Here is a 23,406-nt window from a genome sequence, read left to right as displayed (position 1 = left end):
AAACTGCTACTAATAATACAGGAATAGGGTAAGCTATATTTGGCCCTAAAATAGGGACCCAGAAATCAGGACGCTAAGGGTATGTCTATACTGCCTCATGAAACTGGGTCTGTGGAACCCAGGCTTGTGCACTAGGTGTTTCCAAGCCTGTGTTTGAGCATCTACACTGCATTGTTAACCTGGGTTTACAGTCGCTGGAGCTGGGTCTCACAGCTGTGCTGACGCCTCTATAGCGCACTACTCAGCCCTTCTGACTTGGGTTTGCAGCCTGACTGGAGTCCACATTGCAAAATGACAGGGCTTGACCCCAAGTCATGGTAGGACTCTGGCTCTGACCCTCCCCCCTAGTAGGGTCCTAGGACCCAGGTCGTAAGTGCTTGCTGACCCAAGTCAGACTCATCTGTGTGTGGACGGAAGCAGGGCTTGGGCTCAAATCTGAGTCAGAGCCCTGGTTTAATGTGCGGTGTAGACCACCCTAAGGTGCTATTCCCAGCTCAGCCACCGATGTGCTGTGTGACTTCAGGCAAGTCACTTCACTTCTCTGTGCTTTGAATTCCTCAGCTGTAATGTTGACCTCCCTATAGTAAGGTTTAGTGTATTGCTTGGAGACTCGTGGCTGCTACAGAAGTGCAGTCGTTACTTTTAGGCAATGCCTATTTTTCTTTTATTGTCTGTGTGGGAATTAAGCACATAGGGCCTGATCTAAAGCCCACTGAAGACAAAGGGAGTCTTTCTACTGGATCAGGCACAGAGAAAGGAGAACAGCCATTGTTAATTACAAATTTAAATAGCCTTTTACAGTGAATTTTGGCACCAGGTGTGTGCACCCTCCACACAGGGTACATTTTCCCCATTCGTTTACTGCTAGTGCTCTTTGGACAGCCTTGCCTAAGAACAATAGAGGCACAACTGTAATTATAACATGGGTGTGACACCAAGAGCCATTCATCTGCTTCCCTGTAGGATTTTAACCCAAATCCAACATGGTTTTCAGAAGGGGGGAAAAAAATCAAAGTTCTCATTCTTACCAAATATTTGACTGGAGTTTTTGTTTGTTTTGTTGTTTTTTTCTCAATAGGGACGTTTGGGAGATGAGAGAACATTTGAAGAAACTCAGCAACTCTATAGCCGCTTGTAATGTGGAGATGATGGGATGCCAGGAGTGCCTCCATAATGTACCGTGTTTATTCTAAAACCCTCTCTGCTCAGAAGATGGATACTACAATGTAGATTTTTTTTTTTTTAAATCAAGCTAGTATCTTGCACTTGTAAATTTCAAAGTGCTCACAAATCCCCTGTGATACTAAGTAGTCTTCATTTTATAGGTGGGGAAAACCTGCAGAAGAGCAAGGTGAAGTGGGTAACACTTTCAAAAGTCAATGGGACCTTGGCTCTTGTGGCACTTAAGTGCTTTTGAAAATTTGATCCCAAGTGACTTGCCCAAAGTCACACAGTGAGTTGGTGTCAGCATTGGGGTTAGAATGCACTCATTCCTGGCCCCAATCCTGTGTTCAGACTACTAGTCTGCAAGACGCTCGCACTTCTTCAAAAAACATTTTTAGCAGTGACTTAATTTGCTGCTAACAAGTTATTGTCCCAGTGAGTATAGGTGCTGGGCCCATATCCTATACGCTACAACATACAATCTGTAATCTCATGAGGGTGACGCTTCTTCTGATGACTCTTGTGGTTTTTTTGCCTCATTGAGACTTTCATTAACACCCTGCCAAATTTCTGTGTAACTAATGGTCGAGTATGATGTGTTGATCTCTTAACTGAACAGGTTATGTCATGGCAGGTCCTGGGTGCCCAGTGGACAGGAAACAATGAACACCCCTCCTTCAAGTGAATAGCTGCCTAGTGGTAGTTACTTTAGACTGTAATAAACTGGAAGTGGCAACAGTTATAAACATGATGAGCTGCCTAGTGGTTTTTAGGATGCATTCTCTGGTACTTTATGATGTAGACACATAACAGGTGCCCTGGTCCATCTGCTATTTTTATTTTGCTTTCCCTGGAGAGGTTTATGTGATGGCCCTGGTTATCTGCACATCACTCTACTTCAGCGTTTAAAACCCCCTTGCTATTAAAACCTCTAAGCATCAAAGATGCTAGAGTTAAATATAGGAAATAGTATGTCATTTGCAGGCTGTAAAGTTTCTTTCTCCTTCACAGGCTTTGGACAGATTACCTCAGAGAATCCTGTGGGAGAAACCAAATTTGACCCAGGTCTCTTCTGCTCCCCCACCAATTTACATGAATCTAGTCGATCAGGAGATGGTACTTAGGTGAGTCCAGGTGGGTGACAGGAGAGAAGGGAGCTGGAACATGTCCAGAACCAATGGGAAGGACCCAAGCTGTGTGCACCATTACGAGTTCCCTTATGCCTAGGAATAGGCCTGAATCATAAACTTCCCCAGAGCCGAGCTATGGTTGGTTTGGGCTTGGGCTAGGGACCACTACCAGCCATGTGAGAGTTCATGGTCCCCCTTTATATTAAGGTTCCATTAATAAATGGTTTGAGGGGTTAACAAATATCATGTTAGACATGTATGTGTTTATAAATGGTTCGGCGTCCATCAGGAGAAGACTTTATAGATGGTTATAAGCTGTGGCTGTAAGCAGCCTGTTGGACTCTACAACAATTGATAAACCGTGTATTCAGACCGCTGTTAACCCTTTGTGAACTGTTCATAAAAGGAACCTTAATATGAAGGGGGGTGGTGGTGATTTTAGGTGTGGGTATCAGAACAGAGCAGGCTTAAGAACTTGAAGGAGCAGGGAGACCTTGTTTGTTCTCTAGCAGATAGCGTTAACCGGCTTTCTATCCCTTCCACAGCTGCACAGGGGTTGAGGGAGGAGGGGACTGCAGGCCAAGTTGAGCTCTCAGAAGCAATGCAGGAAACTCCAGAATAGCTACTTGCTACTCAGAATGGGGGCGTGTCTGAGCAGGGGAGCTCTGTGCTTGGTACTCACAGGACTGCCTTATACCTAGGGCCCTACCAAATTCAAGGCCCATTTTGGTCAATTTCACGGCCATACGACTTTAAAAATCGTCAATGTCATGATTTCAGATATTTAAATCTGAAATTTCACAGTGCTGTAATTGTAGGGGGCCTGACCCAAAAAGGAGTTGTGGGGAGGGGGGTCGCAAGGTTATTGTACGGGGGTTGTGGAACTGCTACCCTTACTTCTGCACTGCTGCTGGTGGCGCTGCCTTCAGAGCTGGGTGGCTGGAGAGCAGCGACTGCTGGTCGGGAGCCCAGCTCTGAAGCAGAACTACCTCCAGCAGCAGCAGCACAGAAATAAGGATGGCACGGTATGGTATTGCCACTCTTACTTCTGCACTGCTGCTGGCGGGGTGCTGCCTTCAGAGCTGGCCGCTTGGCCAACAGCCGCCCCTCTCCAGCTGCCCAGCTCTGAAGGCAGCTCAGAAGTAAGGGTGGCAATACCGCAACCCCCCTAAAATAATCTTGCAACCCCCCGCAAACTTCTTTTGGGGTCAGGACCCCCAGTTTGAAGAAATGCTGGTCTCCCTCGTGAAATCTCTATAGTATAGGGTAAAAGCATACAAGACCGGATTTCACGGTCCATGATGCGTTTTTCCTGGCCATGAATTTGGTAGGGCCCTAATTATGCCTCCTGCTGGGGAACGTTTCTCTTGTGTTCTTTGCTATGTTAAGCCATTTACTTTTGCGCACGCTGTTCTCCTACCTGAGGGTGAGGACTTGCTGAAGAGAAGAGGACTTCCACTTTCCTTCTGCAGGAAACTCTCCCACTAGCAAAACAGCATGTGTGTTAAGAGGCTTGTTTGTGTCTTTATCAGAATGAAGGAGCTTCGGGAGCAAATGAAACTGGTAGCGAATGACCTCCAGAGCAACAACAGCATCATTGAGCGGTAAGAGAGAGTGCTCTGTGTGCAGCAAAGCTACTCAGCTGAGCATTTACTTGCCTCCTCTGATGTCTAGATAGTGCTTAACCTGCTGCCTGGGAGGAGCGTGGGATGGCTCAGATACGAATTTGACCAGGGGAATAGTGTGGATCATTGGTACTGTAATGAGATAAAGGGATATAAGGTCTACAACAAAGTTTTATGCCAGACAACTGAGCCATTTCTCACAGTGGAGAATACTACAGAAATTCTAGGTCAAGAGGTAAATTTAGTAAAGAGTTTATTTGCCTTTGAAGTTATACCTGACCTTAGCTTATGTGAGTGCCTACCTACGTTTCACCCTGCCATTTCACGCATTCTTCCTTTGTTGCTCTGCACTGTTCAACAGTTGCTGTTTTCCCACCCCAGAAGTGGCTGTATTCCAGTGACGGTTGAAGTGTTTCCTGTACGCACTTAGTGTTTCATCCAGAAATTCTTTACAAACTCATTTGCTAAGTGTAAGATCAGCCTCCTACTACTAAGAACATCTGGCACTTCTCTTGGTCTTTGGGTCTGAGGATCACAAAGTGATTTAACAACATTAAATACATCTCTGCTTACAGATAGAGAAACTGAGGCAGAGAAAGGTTAAGTGACTTGCTTAGGCTCACACAGCAAGTCAGTGGCAGAGACAGAAATAAAACCCAGGAGACTCACCTCCTGCTCCCTAGATGACACCACCTCAGTTACCATGAATCCTTCTGAATAATAAGAATCAAAATGTCAATATGTTTCAGGCTAGAATTTAGAGGGAGACATTAACTACATTATCACCATAGTCCTGGCTGTGAATGAAGAAGAAAAGAGCAGGTGTGTTTCGGAACGAATGGCTTATTTCAGGAGATGTGGGAGCAAGCTGCAAAAGTTTGGATCCACATCCAAATTCCACCCCAGAGTTCAGGAGTGTATGAATCCAGAAAGGTTGCTGTGTCCTTCTCTAGTATAAACCTTTTGATTTTTGTTCCCACAGGTTAAGTGGGGTTGTGTCCGCTCCAGATGTTTGAGGGAGATGTGATGGATTTGGAGCTGCTGAAATAGTGTTTTGTTTTTTGTTTTTAAATTATCTCTCGCACTTTGGGTCAAGATCAATGGAGAACTTCAGCTCAAAGACATCACCTTGTCCTACCTCTCTGCTCCAGCACTTTGGCACAGTTCACCAGCATTAGCCTTACCTGGGCTGCAAACCTCAAGTGCTTGAATACTGGCAGTGTCCCTAATGTTGTTCAGACGTTGCCCTGTTTGGGTTTCCTTTGAGAAAATGGATTGTTTCCAGTATTTTACATTTCTTTCTTGTTCCCATCGAATTGCTGACTTCATCCTGTATCAAGGAGGCCGTGCTCTGTTAGATGAAATGGGTTAGATTAAATCAGCATCTTTAAGCCACTTTACATCTCTCCCACCCATGGAATACAAGCAGAAGTCTCTGTAATTTGTGACTCCAGCAGAAAGATGATTTTTCCATTGCATGATCTCCTGGGTTCTTTATCCTTGTCAATTTTGATCATCATGGGTCCTTTCCAGTGTGAGCCATGTGCAGGAAGGATAGTGGACTCAATGGATCAGAGATCTGCTCCAGTATGGAAATATTCCCTCTTTCAACTGGGAGAAGGTGGAATATGGGCAATGCAGAAATCAACAGCACCAAATCTTCGAAGAGCTTCGCTTTGGAGTATAGCTGTTGTCAGCTGTCTGCTGGAGACTGACTGGACCATCTGGTTGTGTTCTGTCACTTCCTCTCCACCTAAGTCGCATATGTTCTGATTACCGATGGCCATAAGAATATGAAACAATCGGAAGCTTCGCTTGCCGTGTCTTGTAGGTCCGTTTCCAGAGCGATACATGAACTCTGTGCTTATATGCACATGCGCGCACACGCTCCCTGAGAAATTGCATATTAAAGATATTGTGTAAAATCCTTGAACGTGACATCCATGGACTGCATCCAAACGCATCTTTACAAGTGAGAGAGGGTGATTTTTGTTTTGGGATGAGCCGTGGAAGTCAATGCCAAGCGGACAGCTGATCTAGCTGTAAAATGCTGAATTATTCCAGAGAACGCTGGTCCGATTGGCTTATTGGCGATTTAATTTAAATTTGTTAGATTGGCATCCCAGAAGGGACAAAGTGAAAAACGTTCAAAAGTGACTTGGAGACCTAAATTATATTTTCAAAAGGGACTTGGGCACTTGGGAGCCTGAATCTTATTGAAAGTTAATGGAACTTCAAGCTCTTAAGTGCCCGAGTCACTCTTGACAACTGGGCTTTGGTTCCTAAATCACTTAGGCACCATTGAACATTTATTCACAGAAAGCTATACACATGAAACAGATGGTATAAAAATAACTCTTTCTGGAATAATTTCACTACTCACTAAGTGTTATCATTCCTTGGCCACATGGGCCAGATTCACAGCTGGTGTCTCCATTGGAGCTTCACTGATCTACACCAGCTTCATGATCTGGCCCTATGAATTTCAATCTTGTTTTCGATCAGGAATCTCTTCTTTCTTGAGTCTCCGCTTTTAACTGCTACCAGAGTTAATGAGAGCTGTGTGTGTGTGTGTGTGTGTGTGTGTGTATCTAGGTCCCATGTATGTGATAGCAGAACACTGACTACCCGAATGCTTCACTCTCTAAACCTTCTTTTCTAATACACTGCCCTGGTACCCTCTTGGCTCCCTGTCCCTTGACTCTGATTACTCAAATAATCAGTGATCCAAGCGTATTTGGTGGTACAGTTGATCTGGATCTGACAGTGTATTTGATGCAGAGAAGGCATCTCTTTAATGCAAACCAAATGTAAACACAGGAATGGTCTGGTTTGTTTGGAGAACAACTTGTAAATGGAACTCGTTTGCTTGGTCATGTCTGTGGTGTGTTAACGTCCACATGATAATGGAATAAAATGGTTACAGAAATGGTGTTTTGTTACAGAAATGATTCGTAGGGCTATTTATAAAGCCTCGGCTCCAACATGCAGAATTGTGCGTCTGGAGTTTGCAGATCTGGACAGTCCCAGACTCCCAGTAAATCTGACTGCAGCGTTCCAGAAAAGCGTTTTGTTAGCTTTCATTAGGGAGATAATGCGCTTTGACAGTGGATGCAAAGGTGTCCTTATGCACAGGCCCCCATCCTGCTTGGCCAAACTCCATGTTCTTCAGTGGGATTCTGCATGGGCACAGGGGTCTGCCTGCATGCGCCAGAGTGCAGGATCCAAGCCATAATTTTCAGGCATGGTTTTGAAGATAAATCCACCTGAGAACAGAACGAACGCTGAGTGTTTCGTGTTGCTGTGCGCAGAGTTCATTATAAAATGTGACTGCATTTGTAAAGGAGAAACCGATGGTTTGCATGTTCTATAGCTTGATTTATTGCTGATCCTCAGCAGGCCTTTAGGGATTAAGTTTATCCCAGAATAATAGAGACTGGGGCCTTGTGGACACATGACCTAGTGGCTAGAGCACTGGGCTGGGCTCTATTCCTGCCTCTGCCACTGGCCTGCTGGGTGTGAATAGAAAAATCTATTCATGCAACTGATTCCCTTCTCTCACTCTTTGTTCTGTCTGTTTGGATCCTAAACTCTTTGTGGCAGGGACTGTCTCTGATGTGTCCATGCAACATCTAGCACAAGGGTTCCCTGATCTTGGTTGAGAGACTGAATAGGTATAAGCAAAGAAGGGACCATTTGTCATCTTCTGAGTTTTGAAATGGAGTTATCTATGGGTCACAGAGACAGAGGCAAGCTGTTCTATGGCAGGAGCCTCTGAGGAGAAGGCTCTCGCACCGACAGCATTGGGGGGGAGGGGAGGGAATGCAAAGATGAGGCCAGTGCCAATTGAGCAGGCAGAGAAGTAGGAGAGGCCAAGTCCATGCGGTTGGCTGGAGTGAGTTTGTGGCGGACTTAAAACAGGGCAGTTCTGAGCTGATGCCTGAAATGAATGCTGAACCAGTGGAGCCGTTTGAAGATACCACTGCTGCTTTGTGTGTGAGGACAGCCACAGCCCTTTGCCTGTGTTGGTCTAGGAGAGCTGGGACTGAGGGAGAAGGGAGTTAATTCCCATATAATTGTAGGCCAGGAAAAACATGAGATCTATTCAAAATCCCTATTGCTCTAAGTCAATGCTGGTTCCAAATGCTTTGCCTCCAGTATTTGTTATGCCCCAAACTTCCTACCATTTTTAACGTTGGGCTTTACGAGGGGTTGTAATCCTTAGCCGTTATCCGCTGACTCAGCTGTTTGCTGGCAGCAGTGTGTCAGGTGGTGATGATATAGGAAGCTTAGACTCTCCAGGGGGCAAACATTAGATGATATCAAGAAGCTATTTGCAAGCAGAGTCAGGTGCGCTGTCTTTTCCCTTTTCCCTTTTCCATCTTCCCGCTGGGTGATTTATGGGTGAAACCCCCAGCGGAGGGGAGCAGAGAGACCCAGATAAAGGTCTCCAAGCTGCAAATGGAGCTAAACTGAGTGATGATGCCGCTCACAGAAAGTGGGAGGGGAGTGGGGTTGCAAATGCAATCCATGTCTGAGAGGTGGCTATTTAGAACCTGGGAGCTGAGCATTTAAAAGGGGAGGGAATTCCCCTGGTGCTCTCTCTCCCTTCCCGCCCCACTCACACTTATAGATAAATCACTGCCTATGCCCCCTAGACTCCTACTTTTCATGTTACAAAAAGGGAACTATGCTAATGATACAATGTAGAAGGTGTCCAGGCGTCTCTAGTGGGAAACGCAGGCTCATTGCACTACTTGTACTTATAGCCATTTAGCAATGGTAAGTGGAGAGACCATGTGATAAAGAGGGTAGGGTACTGGGCAGGAAGCCAGGAGACCTGGATTCTATTCCTGGCTGTGCCACGGGCTTGCTGGATGACCTTGGGTAAGTCACTTCCCTTTTCTTCCCTTCCAAGCCTGTCTATTCAAATTGCAAACTCCTCGGGGCAAGGACTGCCTCTGAGTGGATGCCTACAACATTTGGCTCAGTGGGCCTCTGACTCTTTCACAATGCAAATAGGTGCTTTTGTACCAGCACTGCCGGTAATTAATCTTCATGTCTAGTAAAACCGTAGTTGCCTTGTGGTTGTGGGTTTTCCCTTCACTGCGTACTGGTGTAAGATGTGTTACAAGTCAGGGCAAGCTGAGTGTTTCAAAGACATGATGGAGTAGAACAGCCCCTCTGTGTCAAGCTTCCTTGTCAGTTTCCCAAGATTAAGGGTGCCACAAGTACTCCTGTTCTTTTTTCAGAAAGAGAAACTTTGTTGGAGGAAAGTTTCACACTTATGAAACTTAATGTTTCAATGTGTTTGTCAGTCCCTGCCCCTTGATAATATTTCTTGCTAGTTTTGATTATTATTGAAGCTATTAACATTTTAAAAATATGACTAACTTGATACTTTTAAGGGAGGAAGTAGTATCCAATGGTTACAGCAGGGGACAGGGAGCCAGGACTCCTGGGTTCTATTTCCAGTTCTTGAACATAGCATTGGATCACGTGCTCAGAGCGAGGGACTAGGAACCAAGACATCTGACTTCTGTTCCTAGCATTGGGTCTGATTATGGGACTGGGTTACCAGAGAAAGGGATTTGAGAGCTAAGATTCCTGAATCCTAGTGGATTTGATTTTACCTTAAGCAAGTCACTTCACTTTCCTGGGCTTCAGCATCATCTACACCTACGTAGTGACAATAGCAATACTGGGCTGCCCCAGGAAATTGAGTCCAAGTGCTTTGAGAGCTTCTGATCAAGGCACTGGAAAAGTGCAAAATGCTTGTGGTTGTTCATACTTTCCAGCCGATGTGCTGATCCCACATATAGAAAAAGAAGCGGGGCTGCTATCCAAGCATGAATGTCTGAATTAATAGCAAACAGGATACCAAGAATGACTGTCGCAGCAGATCTGTAAAAAGCTGTTTCTTCTCTTTCTTTCACCTCTCCTGCAATTCCCTTTCCAGTGCGTTTTCTGTGGCTAACCATTTGTTTGCTAAACAATCAACGGTAAACCCCACTGTCAAACCTCAACCCCCTGAGTGAATGTTTTGGTTCCAGAGCATTGACTCTTGCGTCCTTCGAGCAGTCACGTCCTTGGGCTCAGGCAGCCTGACAGGTTACTTTGTCATTATGATTTAAAGAAACTGAACGGTCCCAAAGTGCTGCTTAAGCTCAGACTCTAAGCCCTGAGTATATCCTTCACCCCCTGACAATAGGGTGGTGTCAACCTTTAGATAAATTAATAGCCTCACAGTCTTGATAAGCCTCCACTATCCTTGTACCGGATGGGGGCTTTTTATTTTATTTTTATTTTTTTGCTACCTGCTTGGGGAGGCTAAACACTAGCTGTTATTACTGTTGCACATGATGTGTACGTGCACGGGGCTGGTCCCTGGTTAACAAGAGGTTAATCTCAGATCTGCATACCCCACTTTTTGAACAACCAGTTGAGGGAAGGACTATAAAGAGGTTTCTTTGGGGATAGAGTTGGATAGATGTATTAGGAAGAAATCAGGATCCAAACCTCCGGGGCCATAGGACTGGGCTGGGGACCAAGGTGGGAAGTTTTCTACTTGGTTTTCTTTTGGCTGCTTATTATTATTAAATACATGTATTGTGGTAGCACCCAGAAGCCCCGATCAGGGATTAGGCCTCGTTGCGCTAGGGTGTGTGTGTGTGTGTGTGATGTGCACACACACAGTTCCTGCTTTAGCGTTTACAGTCGAAGTAAATAGCAAAGGACAAAATGTGAGGACAGCAGTTGGTGTGGGTAGCACATAGTAAAAGTGAGTATTCGTTAAGGTCAGTTTAATATGCAGTGGTCACATCACAAGGGCTTGTTTTGCTTCCTTGATGCAAACGTGATCCCTGAAGGATAAATCTTTTTAAAAAAAATTTAATCTGGGGCCCACAACATGCATAAAATGAGCCCCAAACTCTACTTTGCAGGGGAGAAATTAAGGTTGGGGGCCACTTCTGAAAATGTTGGCTTTTAAAGTGCCCCAGGTTTTGGGTGTCTAAGGCACTTGCATGGCCCCCATCACATAGGATTTGAGATCCTCATAATCTTTAATGGGTTTGTCATCACGCACTCCTAGGAGGCAGGGCAGTGCTATTGCACAAATGGGAACGGGAGGCATGGAGAGGCTGTGACTCGTTCATGCTCACACAGGAAGGCTGAGGTGGGGTAAGGATTTGAACCCAAGTCCTAGGCTAGTGCCCTAACCACTGGACCATCCATCCGAACGCTTGAGACATCTAGGGTCTGTTCTTTCAGATGTGCTGAACTGCCGTTGTTTTCAGTGGGAATTGTGGGTGTTCAGTATCCACAAAGTCAGCCCCTGGGTTTGGTTGAATTCCTCAGAAATGAGGAATCAAAAATTTAGTGGCCACTATTGGAAAATCTGGGGCTAAAATCAAATTGAACTGAAATCCGTTTAATGTTTCAGACTTAAGTAGACAACAAACAATTTAAACCGTATTAACATAACGCTTCTGCAAAGATCGTGGTGGTAGGTATAAGAAGTATCTCTAGAGACTTCTGGAGGGAAAAAGTCATATACACCAAGTGAAATCTGGCATAGAATCTAAACGTTCCCTTTACGTTCCGATTTTAAATACCCAGCTCTCAAACCAAACCACTTGCGATCATGAACGCACTGGGAATGAGGCCCTGTTTAAAAAACCTTACCCGCAAATTATTTTCTAAGAACCTCCTAATTTATAAGCTAGCATTTATATTTCAGTCAGCCTTAAACATACTTAAAGCTCTTGGAGGAGCAGAGGACCAGAAGCTGAGCTGGGGTAAATTAGCACAGCTCCTTTGACTTCAATGGAGTGGCATTGATTGACACCAGCTGGGGTTCGGACCAGGAATTCGTTGGGCTTTTTTGGCAAACTTCCTGCAGGGCTGCACTAACAGCTCTTGTCCTGTTTAAACTGCCATGAAACAGCAGTTAGACAGAACTCCCTGGATCAACATGAAACAGAAATCCTCCTGCCAAAATTATTTGGCTTGTAATTTTCTTATGTTAACCCTTGATATAGAAGGCTTCTTTCACTCCCTCCTGCCCCCATCCCCGTCCCCCACCATCTCAAGCTGCTGGGGTGAACTCTGGCCTCACTGAAGGTGTTGGCAAACTTCCCGTTGCTTTCCGTAGGGCCAGAATTTCACCCCTTGTGTTTGGAATCGCTCAAACAAAAATCAACTGACCCCATAGATCTTTTATTCATTTAAAAAAAAAAGAGAGAGAGAGCTGGGGGGTGGGAGGTGTGTGTGTGTGTGTATCTGTCTCATTTATATCTTTTAACGGTCACCTCATGATTTTCAGTGTCGGAAGATGAGATGCACTGGTTCCTAAAGGTTATTTGGGCTAGGTTAACCACTGTTTCTAACCAGCCTTTTCCTGGCCTGTACAAACCTGCTGACTAATGAAAATGGAAACATTTTTCTAGGGAAGAAACTGTATCCTCTTTTCTGCAAAATCGCACTTAATAGACTGTAGCTGTCCAGTCCAGGAGGTTGGGAAAAGAGCAGCGAGCTTGTTTTTTTCCCCAAGTACTCTAGAATGGCTAATGCTGTCCTCTTGCAAGCCCTAGGCTGTATCCCTATGCAAGCTTAACTTAGCAATTTAAAGACACTATCCAAAAACCTGCTTTTTTTTAATGCTGCATTTTAATAACTAAGTGGGAGGAAAGGGATTTTTTTTCCTGCTCAGTCCCATACAAAACTATTTTGCATTTCTGTAGCACCTTGCAGCCCAGGGCTTGGAAATGTGTAAAAAACATTCATTAATGTAGCCACACTGATCTGCTCTGAGTCCCCATTTTACTGATGGGGAAGCTGAGGCAGTGTGTTAGGTGACTTGCCTGAGGTGTCACATGGATTCCATGGCACAGCTGGGAGTAGAGCCCAGGTGTCCTGACCTAGTCTCATGCTTTGCTCTCAGAAACATCCTTCTTCCCAAGAGTGTGAAGTCCTTTCTGCTCCTCAAAGTTTGAACGCACAAGATGAGATTTTCAAAAGCGCTCATCTATGAAATCAGGTATTGATTTTCTAAAGGAACAAAGTGAGGCCAGCTCCAAGCGCTTTTGAGAAGCCCATCCAAATGATCGCACTCTGCCATTTCTCCTTGGAACTCACGGACTTCTACACTTTGTGTTCCTGCCACAAATATGGATTTGTTGTCTTCACCCCTTTGTGCACCATTATTACATAGTGTGCAAACTTTCCCACTCCTTGGCCACAAGAGCTGACGCGGCGGAATCAGACACACGCAATACACTGCACACGCGCATGACCTGTAGGTAGAAGGTTTTCTGTTGTGATGTAAGGGGACTTTCCTCCAAAGGGAGGATCAGCTTCTCTGGTGGAACCCCGCCTCTGCAAAATTTCCTGTAGCCTGCCTCTTCCAGCCTATGTCTAGGCATGTGCTATTAAATGGTATAAAAAGGCAATAAGGGTGGTCCCTTCCGGTATGCACAGGGAATTTCCTCTGGCGAGAACCACTAACACACTGAATCCAAAAGCAACTGGGGAATCCCCCAAGTTCTTGTTTTGTCTCAGACTGTGAAACCATTTGAAAGTGACACTGTCCCCCTGGGTTTATGGCAGAGGAGCAATTGACCAAAACAACTTTAATCCTCTCAAATGGATTTAGGCTTTGTCCTGCACCTATCTGTGCTCAGAACACGCATGCAACCATGCACACCCTGTGTCAGCTGGAACGGTCTGAGCCTGACACACAAACAGTTGGCAGCTAAAGAGGCACCCAAAGTAGAGTGTAAAAAAACCCAGGGTAGAGGTGGGTGAAAGGTCGGAAGCTGTCTGAATTGCCACCTTCTGATGCATATAACCAATTGTGGGCTCCTGGTGGGCAGTGACTTTTACTCTGAGCATGTATTTCAGCCCCCTGAAAGTTCACATTATAAACATGTTGATACAGTGACCACAATATGTCAACACACCACAATACAGTAATGGTGGATTGCGGGACAGGCCCTGATATTCTGCTTGCTCCGTAAGGTAGAGGGGTAAGTAAGATGATAGTTGTATTTAATGTTCAGGATAGGTAGTCAATGTCTTAAGCGTGTCTACGGCTTTCTCTCAAGTGAAGGTTCATTTATTAATCTGCTCTTGTGGCAAATAGTCCTTTAACAAGCTGTATCGGTCCATAGTGAGCGGAAGTGTTTTGTTGTCCAGCAGCTGAATATGCATTTTTTGCTAGTGGAAACAAACAAAAAATACCGCTTTTTACAGGTATATTGGCTATGGATTAATACCTGCCAAGCAAACATTTAGATCCGCATTAGGAGGGTTGTGACATGATAGGAGACATTCACAGATCAGAGCTGAGCAAACACTTGACTTCTTTTGTTCAGTGTTCAAAATTAAATTAACTTCAATTTGGTTCGAACAAAACGTGTTTGACCCGACGTGTATTTTTATTCTTTTGTTTTGTTTTGGGGTGTCTTATTCTTTCTGGCAAGTAAATCTAGCTAATTTTTTTAACTAGATGGCACTTTCAAATGAGAAGTTTTTGACTTACCCCCTCTCCCCCCCCCCCAAAAAAAAAAATTTGCGGCCAAAACTATTCACCTAATTTGACCTGAATTTGCAAATAGTTTGGGTGAACCTGAAACTGTATTTCTTGGCAAATAAACTATTTGTTCAGAAAATCTCACCCAGCTCTGTTATAGACAACTTCCTTTGGTGGAGGGGCAGGAGAGTGCTTCATAAATAAAATGTTAGCAACGTTAGCAACAACATCCAGCATTTGCTCACTGTACTGAAAAGCAAACGGGGAAACACCGTGTTATGTTCAAACAGTTTTCCCAGGAATAAATTCTGCTGTTGGTTTTGGAGCTGTGCAGAGGGAAGAGCGTTGGGCCTATCTAAATTCCACCTGCAGTTCCACCTAGTTAATGGTGTTTTGCCCTAAACAGTTGCATGGTTGTTAAACAGCTGCAAAGTCTCATCTCAGAGGTTGCTGCATTTTAGTTGGGGGAAAGCAATTTGTGTGTATATAATGGTAGCTCTGTTTAAATATGCAGAAGAATACATAGCACGTCACAAATATTAACTCTCTCAGTCCTCCATCTTCAAGTTAAGTAAATATCCCCATTTTACTGATAGGGAAACTAAGGCAGAGAGGTTATGTGATCTGTGCAAGGTCACAAAGTCGGTATCAGAACAAGATTGGAACTCAAGAATTCCTGAGTCTTGGTCCTGTGTGCAGATCATGGGACTAGATGTTGACAGGACAAGAAATGCGTGAGAAAGTGAGTTCTTCTAGTCCAGCAGCCCTGTAAGTATAATGGATGCATGTAATTGGAACAGACCCAGAATCCAATGGGGAATCGTCACATAATTGTATATGAAGCAAAACTTTTGGATGGACTCTCCCTGGGGCCCATGTATTTTTATTTGAAGTTCTGTTTTGTTTTGTTTTTTCAAATCCCACATAACCTTGAATTAAAAATCCCTGATGAAGAAGCCTTGACATAACATGCATTTGCCTGTCACAAATATTCTTCCATTCTCTCCTCTTACTGGTGTGTGTGGGTGGGTGTGTGGGCTGCAGCTGCATTATAACTGTCACTTCAGTAAAATGCAGCCCTCAATTTCATAGAAAAGAGCGGGCTGTGATTATATTAAAACAACCCAGGATCCTGAACATTGTGAAGAAGAGACCTTAAAAGGCAAAAGCAAAACAAACAACTTTGTGCTGAAATGAGGAATGAAACTAGAATTTTGCAAGCTGGACTGCTGTTTGATAACTGACTTGAGTGTTAACCTCATGCTATCTCCATTCTATTGTGGCACTATTAGCTTGTAACCCAGATCCAGTACTTTTTGGATTTAAATATCTCTGGTTCATCCCTCGCTCACTTGTGAAACAGACATACTTAAGAACTCAAATTTTGCTCCAGGACAGCAAATGAAAAGCTATTATCTCTTTGCATTATTGACCTGATTCTTCTCACATTGGAACCCATGTAACTCACTGAAAATTATTTAGAAGTAACACCATTGAAGTTGCACCAGTTTTACACCTGTATGAGAGTCCTTGTGCCAGAAAGAGAGAGAGAGGGTGGTGCTGGGATAGGGCAATGACTTGGGACCTGGAAGACCCAATTCAGTTCCCTGCTCTACTGCTCACTTGGCATGTGACCTTGGCTGAAATTTTCAGATGAGTCTAGCAATTTTAAACCTCTCATTTAAACATCCAACTTTAGATGCCTTAAAAGGTCCTGAATTTCAGAAATTGTGGAGCCATTCACCTTCTGAAAATCAGACTTTTTTAGCCTCTCTCTCGCTGAACACCCAAAAACTGAAGCACCCAAAATAATTAGTCATTTTTGAAAACCTTGACCTAATTACTCTCTCTCTCTCTGTACCTCAGTATTCCTATCTGTAAAATGGGGACAATAGCTGGCTCATGGGCACTTACTGAACCCTCATTGATGTTTAGGAAGTGCATGATGTTCCCTGGTCAAGAAGCGCTGCAGAAGGTACGATATTACATTTAATGGTATGATTGGCTTTTTGTTCTTTTTCTCTCTTGATTGGAAAGGCATAGAAAATAATGAGTTTGCAAAGCAGAGATTGCAGGAAGCTCTGAGGAGGAGGCAAAAAACTTCCAAAGCAGCAGCTTGTTTGGCCACCCATATTTTTGTGCTCCCTGAAAACCTTGTTTGCTTGGCACTGGCGAATGCAAAGCAGGTAGCTAGATGTGTACCCAGTTGGGGTGTACAGCTGCCTCGAGGCCCTGGCTGGAGCCATTTTTAAAGTTGGTCTATAATATTTTCCCCCTTCATATTGCCTGGGGCATGTATAGAGATAAGTTTCAACTTTCTAAATGTACATAACCTGCTGCAGCCCTTGTGTAATTGCAGCTAGGTCATGCTAGTGACAGAAGCGGCCTGCAATGGGAAGTGGACAAGTTCATTTTCACTTTGCTTCCAGGGAATGAAACATACCAAAAAAAAGCGGTAAAAACTTTTCAACTTGGGAGCTCAAAGGCAGGCACCTAAGTGGCTTGATTTCCCCCTCCCCCTCCCACCGTTTCTTCCAGAAGACCTTGAGTAGCTGCAGTTCCCATTAAGTTCAGTGGAAGTTGTGAATGCCCATCACCTCTGAAAGTGCCTTATGTATGGATTTAGGCACCTAAAAGCAAGCATCCAAGTTTGAATATTTTGGTGCACAATGAAAAAATGAAAAAAAGTTAACATTTTAATAAACAAGTGATTGCGACAGGTAGGAAAATTACATTATTATTATTAATATGGTTTCTAGGAGCCCTAGTCCTAGATCCCGGCCCCCGGGTGCTAGGTGCTGTACAAACAGAACAAAAAAGCAGAACGTGCCCTAAAGAGCTTACAGTCTACCTATAAAATAAGTGGATACAGACAGACAGGGACGTACAAGGAAACAATGAGAAAATATTGGTGAGCTTATTTGGCAATAGTATCCGCTCACCAGCTGAAATGTATCTCTGTATATATGAAAATATAGGTCTGTGGTAGCTTACTGTTTTGCAAAGGCTGTAATTTACTTTATATTAAATATCCTATATTTATATATGTATATATATGTATTTATATGTATATATAAATATCCTATTTATAAATAGGATTTAATGATTTAAAACTTCCCCTCCAAAAACTCCTTTGTTGCATCTTCATACATAGCTTCCTGTTAAGGGGTTGGGGAAAGTGTGAAATTAATGGACCAAAGTGTTTTGCAGGTTCAACAAATAACGTGAGGGAAAGAGGAGGTGCTGTAACTTGGTGTAAACTCTCTACCCCTTAACATTTTGATTTATTTACCATGGTATATCAAAAACTGCTCGATTAAACTCCAAATTGTGAATGTTTGTTTTACCCCATATAGACACAGGGGCAAAATTATTAGATATGCCAAGGGGCCAGTTCACTAAAGGAATTCTGGTGGTACTTTTGAAAATCCCCCTAGGTGCTTAACTACCTTTTAAAAATCTGACTATAAATCCTGTTTTCAAAAGTGAGTTGGACACTTAGGAAAATAAGTCTTCAATAGTTTTAGGCTTTTAACTGCCTACGTCACTTTTGAAAATGACATGTGGGCAGGTGCATCAGTGAGACACTTTTGAAAATCTCACCTCTGGTATATTTGCCTTATAGGACCGGCCCCCAGTGGCATTTGGTGGAAGGGCTGATAGCTCGGGTTTAAAACTCCATGCCTCCACGTGACTGACTTGGGAGTGCATGCACCTGGGTAGAGTTAGTGATTGCCTTGTTATACAGGTGCACCCTTGTATGCAGGATCCAAGGCCCTGGACGGTAAGCTCAGTGGGGCAGGGAATGGTTATTGGAGGAAGTGTTTTGATCTTAGCGCAGCGGGGCGGGGGTCGCTGATTGGCTCGCTCAGGTGCTATCCCCCCCCCCGAAGAACTATTCTGGTTGAACTTGCCCCTGTTGTGTGGGTTTTTTTTAAACAGGTTGCCTCCCACTGCAGCTGCGTTTGCAAACCTGGGAGCGCTGCTGGCGTTGCTGCTTCTCGCCCCGTCTCCTCCTCTCTCCATTCCCCCCACCCCCTTGCTCAGCAGGGCTGAGGCTTGGCGACCGGTCCCTTTTAAAAGCGCCTGCGCTCCCCGGCCACCCTCCGGCTGCTCGGAGCTGCTGGCTGGCGGCTCGCTATGGCCATGGCCTCCCCTGCCATCGGGCAATGCCCCTACCCGCTGCTCCTGGACAAAGAGCAGCAGCTTTTCCTGCAGAGCCTCAGCGCCAACGAGAGGAAGAAGATCCTCAAGCGCTCGGCGTCCGGCGACATGAAGCAGTGGAAGCGCCAGACGCCGGCGCAGCAGCCGCCCGCCGCGGGGGCTGCAGCCGGAGCGATGCCCCAGCAGCGGGGCACGGAGCAGGGCAGCGGGCTGGCAGCCCCGCCGGGGAAGGCTGGAGGCGGCTGGGGGCCCGAGGAAGGGGAGCGCCCGCGGGGCGAAGCTGGGGGCGGGAGGCTCCTTGGCACCGCGGAGGACCCCGGCCCGGGGCGCACGGCGCCCGCCCAGCAGGACGCGGGTCCCTCGGCCGTGCCGCAGTCCCGGGAGCCGTTCGCGGGCAGCAGCGGAGCCGGGGAAGAGGTGGAGCTGGCCGGCTGCAGCCCCCAGGACCCGCCCGCCTCCCCGGGCTTGGGCAAGCCGCCCCGCTCCGGGCTGCTCCACTTGCGCCTGCGGCTGCGCTCCGGGGCGCCGCGCCAGCTGCCCGACGTGCGGACCATCTTCGAGCAGCCCCGGGACCCCCGCGTGCGGGAGGAGAAGGGGGAAGGGCACCGCTTCGAAGTCTTCGCTCTCGGCAGGGGCTGGTGCGACCTGTGCGGGGAGGCGGTGCAGCAACGGGCACTGCGCTGCACCAGTAAGTGTCTCTTCCCCCTCCCTCCTTGCAGGTGACTGATCGCCTCCCTTTGCAGATGTCTGGTTCCCCCCACCCCTTGAAAGGACCTGCAGCCCCTCTCGATCCGAAATGTAATCACCCCCTCATCACCCAACCCTTCAGCCCCCATAACAGAATTCAGGTACCTCCTCCTTCCAGTACAGCCCCCCCCCACCTCTGGGATACCCCCACCCCATGGCAGTTGATTGAGAATGGCTGGTGACCTCCAAATCCCCTACCCCACGCCCTACTGATTGTATCAAGAAAAATGAGCTGGAGGGAATCTATATATTTTAGAACAGAATATATTGTCTCCGAGAACTGATACATGGTGTAACCTTGTTGCATCTGATTTGCATTCTTGTAAAGCAGTTATGATTCCTCTAGGAGAGCACCACTGCTTTATGCAGAAGGCTATTTCAGTAGTGCCTGCAGTGATGTATTTATTAGAGGAGAGCTATTTCTTTCCCTGCTTCTAAACCTTGAGTAACCTCCCAGGTGGGGAATATATCCCCCCCCCCTTCTCTCATTTTTCCATATGGTTTGCATTACCATTTATTAAACCCATTACATCCAAAGGTATTTACCTTAATTTGCAGTTTTGTATCATTGTATGCCTTCTCCTTTGCCCCACTGGTAAATCACCTGGTACTCAGACAATGTATTTGCAGATTTATTCTTGAGTAGGTTACCTGTTTTACCTTTTTCAGTAGCTGTAAAGGCATGCTAAGTACATAGCTATATTGATGACAGATAATTGTTTGATGCACAGGGGCTGTGTTGCTTTAAAAGGTATCGATTCACTGGGATCTAATGTAATATTGTCTGTACAACACTGTGGACTTGCATAGTGCTACGATGCTCAAATAGATATGAGAGATGAGTTTTTGATTCTGGTAGCAAAGAGCTTGTCGTATGTATTAATGTGCTGTAGTCAACTGCTGCGTCCAGAGTTCATTTTGGTCACTAGCACATAACGCCTGTCATTTTGGCTTTAAGATTTAGAACAGCTGTTCCTTGAGGGCTGGTGACATTTAATAATAGTCTTTTCCCATCCCTTTCAAAGCCTTTCTAGAAAGTTGCAAATTCATAGAGTAATAATGGTGGTATTGGAAGATGCTCCTACCTTCATTATAGAATGTTCATAGTTTAATGATCTATCATCATGAAATTCTGACGCCTCTGATGTCAGTGGGAGTTGCACCTGCTTATGGGATTTAGCCCCTAGAATGCAGGATGCCCCTGAATCATTGCATGATGTATATTTTTCTGCCAAGATGCCATTTGGCAATGTAAGGGCATTTCTCAATAACCTAAATAACACACTGGGGGAGAGGGTTGATTGAACTTAATTATCAGTGTGGAACTTCTGATAGTGTCAAGGGAACTTGGATTATTGATATTTTTTAATTGACTCTCATATAGTAATCAAAGCTTTAATATTTGATGGGGTGATTGGGTTAGGTAGAAGTACATTTTCCTGTGCCCAGCACTGGCTTGGAATGGCTCATTCTCTCTCCCTTTTTGTAGCTGATAAATATGCTTCCAGGTTCGGTGTTGAATGGACATTCACCCTGTGTCTACCCTTGTTTAAGTAGCTGAAAATTACATTTTCCTATTATCAACTCCGTATAACTGTTAATATAGTTACAGAGGTAAAGAGGATAGTAATTAAATTCCTCTTTCCAAACGATGGCACTGATAACCTGTGAAGTACTGGAGCTGTATTTTTTTTAAGCAGCTAAATATTTCTACAGTGATTTTCTCTTGTGTTGTGTGTGTTTTTCTAACCTTTCCTTGTGCAGCCATAGAATCTTGTAAAGTTTATCTAAGCCTGATGTGCGTTGGTATATTCAACTGTGTGTCTGGCAGAGGATGCATGCTTCAGAGGTTACATTGACCCTGCAATGTGTGTGCTAATGTACCATATTCAAATCTAACTTACCTGTATACTAGATATTGATGGGGCGGGGGAAGAGTTCTCTTCCTTAAATTTACTGTGTGTGGTGGTTTGTTCAGTAGCTTATGGAGGAATATTTAGTTACTAACTAAAGAAACTGATAAGTTAAACTGTAAGTTAAATAATTAAAAAAATTCACATTTTATTTATTTAAAAGTAGGTCAGTATCACTGTCCATCTTGAAACTGCTATGATCTGGAAAAGGAAGCATGTCGGGAGTCTAAATCTCTTGATTCTTTTTTTTTTCTACTCCAATACCTGAGAAATTTGAGGCAGGCTGCAAAAACAATCCAGCACATGTGATTAGGCACATGCCATCAGCCCCATTTTTATTTCCAGCACTGCACAAAAATCCCTCCAAACAAGCAAAACTTCTGCAGCAGTTAAAATACTCTGTCCTCAGTGCTGTTTTGACATCTGCAATGACGGCAGTGCCCAAACGTGGAAGTAAACAAAAAAGCAGACCTATTTAATTTTGATTCCATTGGCAAAACATGGTGTTTGCTAATAGAAGTCAACATCATGATGAAATTACTTTCCCCTCCTCTACTGAAGGCTTTACAGTCTCCTGTGGTGTTGGAGATGCCATCATTCAAAAGAGACCTAAAACTAAAGTCCTGGCCACTTATGGTTATTAAGACCCTGACCTTGCAGACATTTATGCACATTTATCTTTGCTACTATGACCCTACTCCTGATAGTAAAGTTAGACATATACTTAAGTGTCTGCAGGATTGAAGCCCAAGCTCTTACTGGCACTTTTCACGAGAGTAGGTGTGTCAATGTAGATTATTAGATTTATATACAGTAAAATATATTTTTTTTCAGGTGACCATTGTCATGTTTTAATTACCTTTGTTATTTTGAGAAAATGCCTCATCACTGGAGAAGACATTCCACATAATAATAGAAGGGGCAAGAAACTACCTGATGCAGTATTTGACTAATAGATGGCAGGGTAGTATTTTCACTTAGCAGAGAAGTTCACACTTTTTGGTTTGATTTGTCATTCACTAGAGTATAACATTCGCTGATTATAGCTGTACCATGAATCCTGAATACAGCAGGGGGAAAAATGATGAATACACTGAAAGTCTATTAGTAGTTAGTCTTGCTAATGAATGTGTTTGTTCTTTTTCTTGTCGCAGGACCTAAATTGACATTAATAAATCAGTTTGTTCAGTCACCTCAAGAGAAGTGATCTAAGAGCGCAAAGTGTTCTTGGAGATTGAACACACCGTCTGCTACTAACACACATTTCTGTTGCAGTGCTTGGTTACTGACTGGTTGTCTCCAGCTTGATGTGATTTGACATTTAGGTCCAGATTTTCAAGAGGGCAGAGTTGGGTTGGTATGTGCTCAGCACCCCCAGCTTATTTAGATGTCCGCTTTTTGGGGTTAGGAGCTGTCGTCTTGTTCTGTGTTCGTGCAAAGCCTCTAGAGCTCCTAGGTGCTACCACAATACAAAGAATATTGGGGGCCAGGTTTTCACGAGAGCTCAGTGTAAAACATGTACCCAGTGTACTGAGCTCTTCTGAAAGTCTGGCCCTGATTGTAGGGACTGAGTCCTTTTGATCCTTGGAGTTGCTGCACACCTGTGGGACCTCATTCTCTGCTGCCTGGCTCTGTGTAGAGTCACAGCCATTGGTGTAAGTGGAAGATTCTCATCAGGGAGTGTTCTGCTCTCACTTGGCTCTGGTGTAAAGGACTTCCCAAATGCTGGTCAGTGGAGAACCAAGCCCATTGACTTCTGCTGACATTGTGGGTGTTCAGTGCCTCGTGAGACCCATCCTTTTGTGTACCACTTAACACCACAGGGAGAGTTAACACCCTAGCTTGCTTTCGCCCAAATTGTGGTGTGTGTGGTTTCTTTGTTTGTTTGTTTTTTTGTTTGGGTTTTTTTAGTAGTCTGTGGAGCCATTGGGCTCTCGGTCATCTGGTAGACATGTACCCCAGGTCAGTAGCAACTCAAAGCTGCTAAAATCTGGAGGCGGTTCAGCAGCTCCTGTGAAATGAGTTTGCTGGTCTGGTTCCTTGTGAAAGCTGCCTGCCAACATCCGGTTGTTGGCAAGATCAGCCGGGAGGCCAGGAGTTTGACTAGGCCCTGGAAGATGAAATGCCTG

The 23,406-nt window shown here is 44.8% G+C and overlaps 2 protein-coding genes across 2 annotated transcripts in view; both read left to right on the top strand.

The window, feature by feature from the left end:
- Positions 1–6,848, top strand: part of IKBKE (inhibitor of nuclear factor kappa B kinase subunit epsilon) — a 32,862-nt gene extending 26,014 nt beyond the window's left edge. Inside the window, exons 17-20 of the mRNA XM_054024925.1 lie at positions 1,079–1,175; positions 2,176–2,288; positions 3,827–3,898; positions 4,902–6,848. Coding sequence (XP_053880900.1) covers positions 1,079–1,175; positions 2,176–2,288; positions 3,827–3,898; positions 4,902–4,935 — 316 coding nt within the window. The 3' untranslated portion in view covers positions 4,936–6,848. The remainder of the gene's footprint in view (positions 1–1,078; positions 1,176–2,175; positions 2,289–3,826; positions 3,899–4,901) is intronic.
- Positions 6,849–18,565: 11,717 nt separating this feature from the next.
- RASSF5 (Ras association domain family member 5) overlaps positions 18,566–23,406 on the top strand; it is a 98,897-nt gene continuing 94,056 nt past the window's right edge. Inside the window, exon 1 of the mRNA XM_054024921.1 lies at positions 18,566–19,305. Coding sequence (XP_053880896.1) covers positions 18,594–19,305 — 712 coding nt within the window. The 5' untranslated portion in view covers positions 18,566–18,593. The remainder of the gene's footprint in view (positions 19,306–23,406) is intronic.

The sequence above is a fragment of the Malaclemys terrapin genome, chromosome 4 (genome assembly GCF_027887155.1).
Source record: "Malaclemys terrapin pileata isolate rMalTer1 chromosome 4, rMalTer1.hap1, whole genome shotgun sequence".
In the NCBI taxonomy this organism is placed as follows: domain Eukaryota; kingdom Metazoa; phylum Chordata; order Testudines; family Emydidae; genus Malaclemys; species Malaclemys terrapin.
This window is presented reverse-complemented; position numbering and strand designations above follow the sequence as displayed.